This window comes from Limulus polyphemus, unplaced genomic scaffold, assembly GCF_000517525.1.
Source record: "Limulus polyphemus unplaced genomic scaffold, Limulus_polyphemus-2.1.2 Scaffold2772, whole genome shotgun sequence".
Lineage (NCBI taxonomy): Eukaryota > Metazoa > Arthropoda > Merostomata > Xiphosura > Limulidae > Limulus > Limulus polyphemus.
The window spans coordinates 25,278-26,661 of record NW_013668382.1 but is presented as its reverse complement, the minus strand read 5'-3'; the positions used below and the strand labels follow the sequence as shown (position 1 = coordinate 26,661).

At 34.7% G+C, this 1,384-nt stretch overlaps 1 protein-coding gene across 1 annotated transcript in view; it reads left to right on the top strand.

Moving 5' to 3' along the window:
- Positions 1-1,384, top strand: part of LOC106467866 (twitchin-like) — a gene marked incomplete at both ends in the record, with an annotated part of 159,370 nt that overhangs the window by 133,248 nt on the left and 24,738 nt on the right. Inside the window, 1 exon segment of the mRNA XM_013928247.2 lies at positions 204-345. Coding sequence (XP_013783701.2) covers positions 204-345 — 142 coding nt within the window.

Here is a 1,384-nt window from a genome sequence, read left to right as displayed (position 1 = left end):
TTCTTGATATTGTTTAGTTATAGAATTGTTTCTAACTTTCTTGATATTGTTTAGTTATAGAATTGTTTCTAACTTTCTTGATATTGTTTAGTTATAGAATTGTTTCTAACTCTCTTGATATTGTTTAGTAAAAGGATTCAAGTTTCATTTCTTTATGTAACTTAGGAAGATAGATACTATAATATTTGTTTACCTTCTCACAGTATGGCTGGTGGTGAATTATTTGAAAAGGTAACAGTAGAGGATTACAAAATGTCTGAGGCAGAGGTTATCAACTATATGCGGCAAATCTGTGATGGTGTGAAACACATGCACGAGAGAAACATTCTTCATTTAGATATCAAGGTAAGAACATTCATAGAAGTTAGTTTCTTTCAAACATCAATAACTAGTTGTGTAAATAGTTAGGCTTTGGTGTGAAAACTGATAGACATGTTTTATTTCAACTATTTGATTGTTTATAAGATAAGATTAGGCCTCAGATGATTATTATGGTAGGTTAATACTAAACTGATTATATTCAAGTTGTCCAAATGTATGCTAGTGGTGTAGGCAGATTTACGAAGGGCAGAGGGGATCAGTTACTTTTCCCCCACACATTCACAATAATTAAGGCAGACTTTATTTGGCTTCTCCCCCATTTTGGTTGCAAATCCCACTTATGGCTAGTGGATTACTCTGGCTCAGTTGGTAAGGGATTAACAGAAGCTAACCTATATATACATATATATGTGTGTGTATGTACTTCAGAAACTTTAAAAAAAACTGTTGTTGCATCAGCGAGTCACATGACTACTGTGACGCCACGTTTCTAGAACTATCCTGTACTTTGGCGAATGCTCTAGTATTTACTGGATATGGGGTGGTCGGGTATATAAAAGAGGGGGACAACGTGACGCGGTAATGTGTGTATAGACAGTGAGTAATTGAACTGCACTCAGAGAGCACGAGAGACGTTACAGCGTTTGTTTAGCGTGATTGTTGAAGTTGAGTGTATCGGTAAAGTTATATTCGGAAAGAATAAACCAGTTTTATTAAGAAAGGACTTGTGTCGATTAAGTTTCGTCGGAACGAAGTTACGGAAAATTAATTAACAAACGGAGACGTAACAAATTGGTGTCAGAGAATGGGATAGAAAAAAAAAGAAGAAAAATGGAAACGAGAGGCGGAAAATCAAACTACAGCTTAGCAGATTTGATGGCAGCAATACAGAAACAAGATGAGAAATTACAACAGTTGTTAGAGGAAAAAGAAAAGAAACAAGAAGAACGAGAAGAGAAAATACAACAGTTGTTACAGGAAAAAGAAAAGAAACAAGAAGAACCAGAAAATAAACAAGAAAAGAAACAGGAAGAACGAGAAGAGAAATTACAAAAGTTGTTAG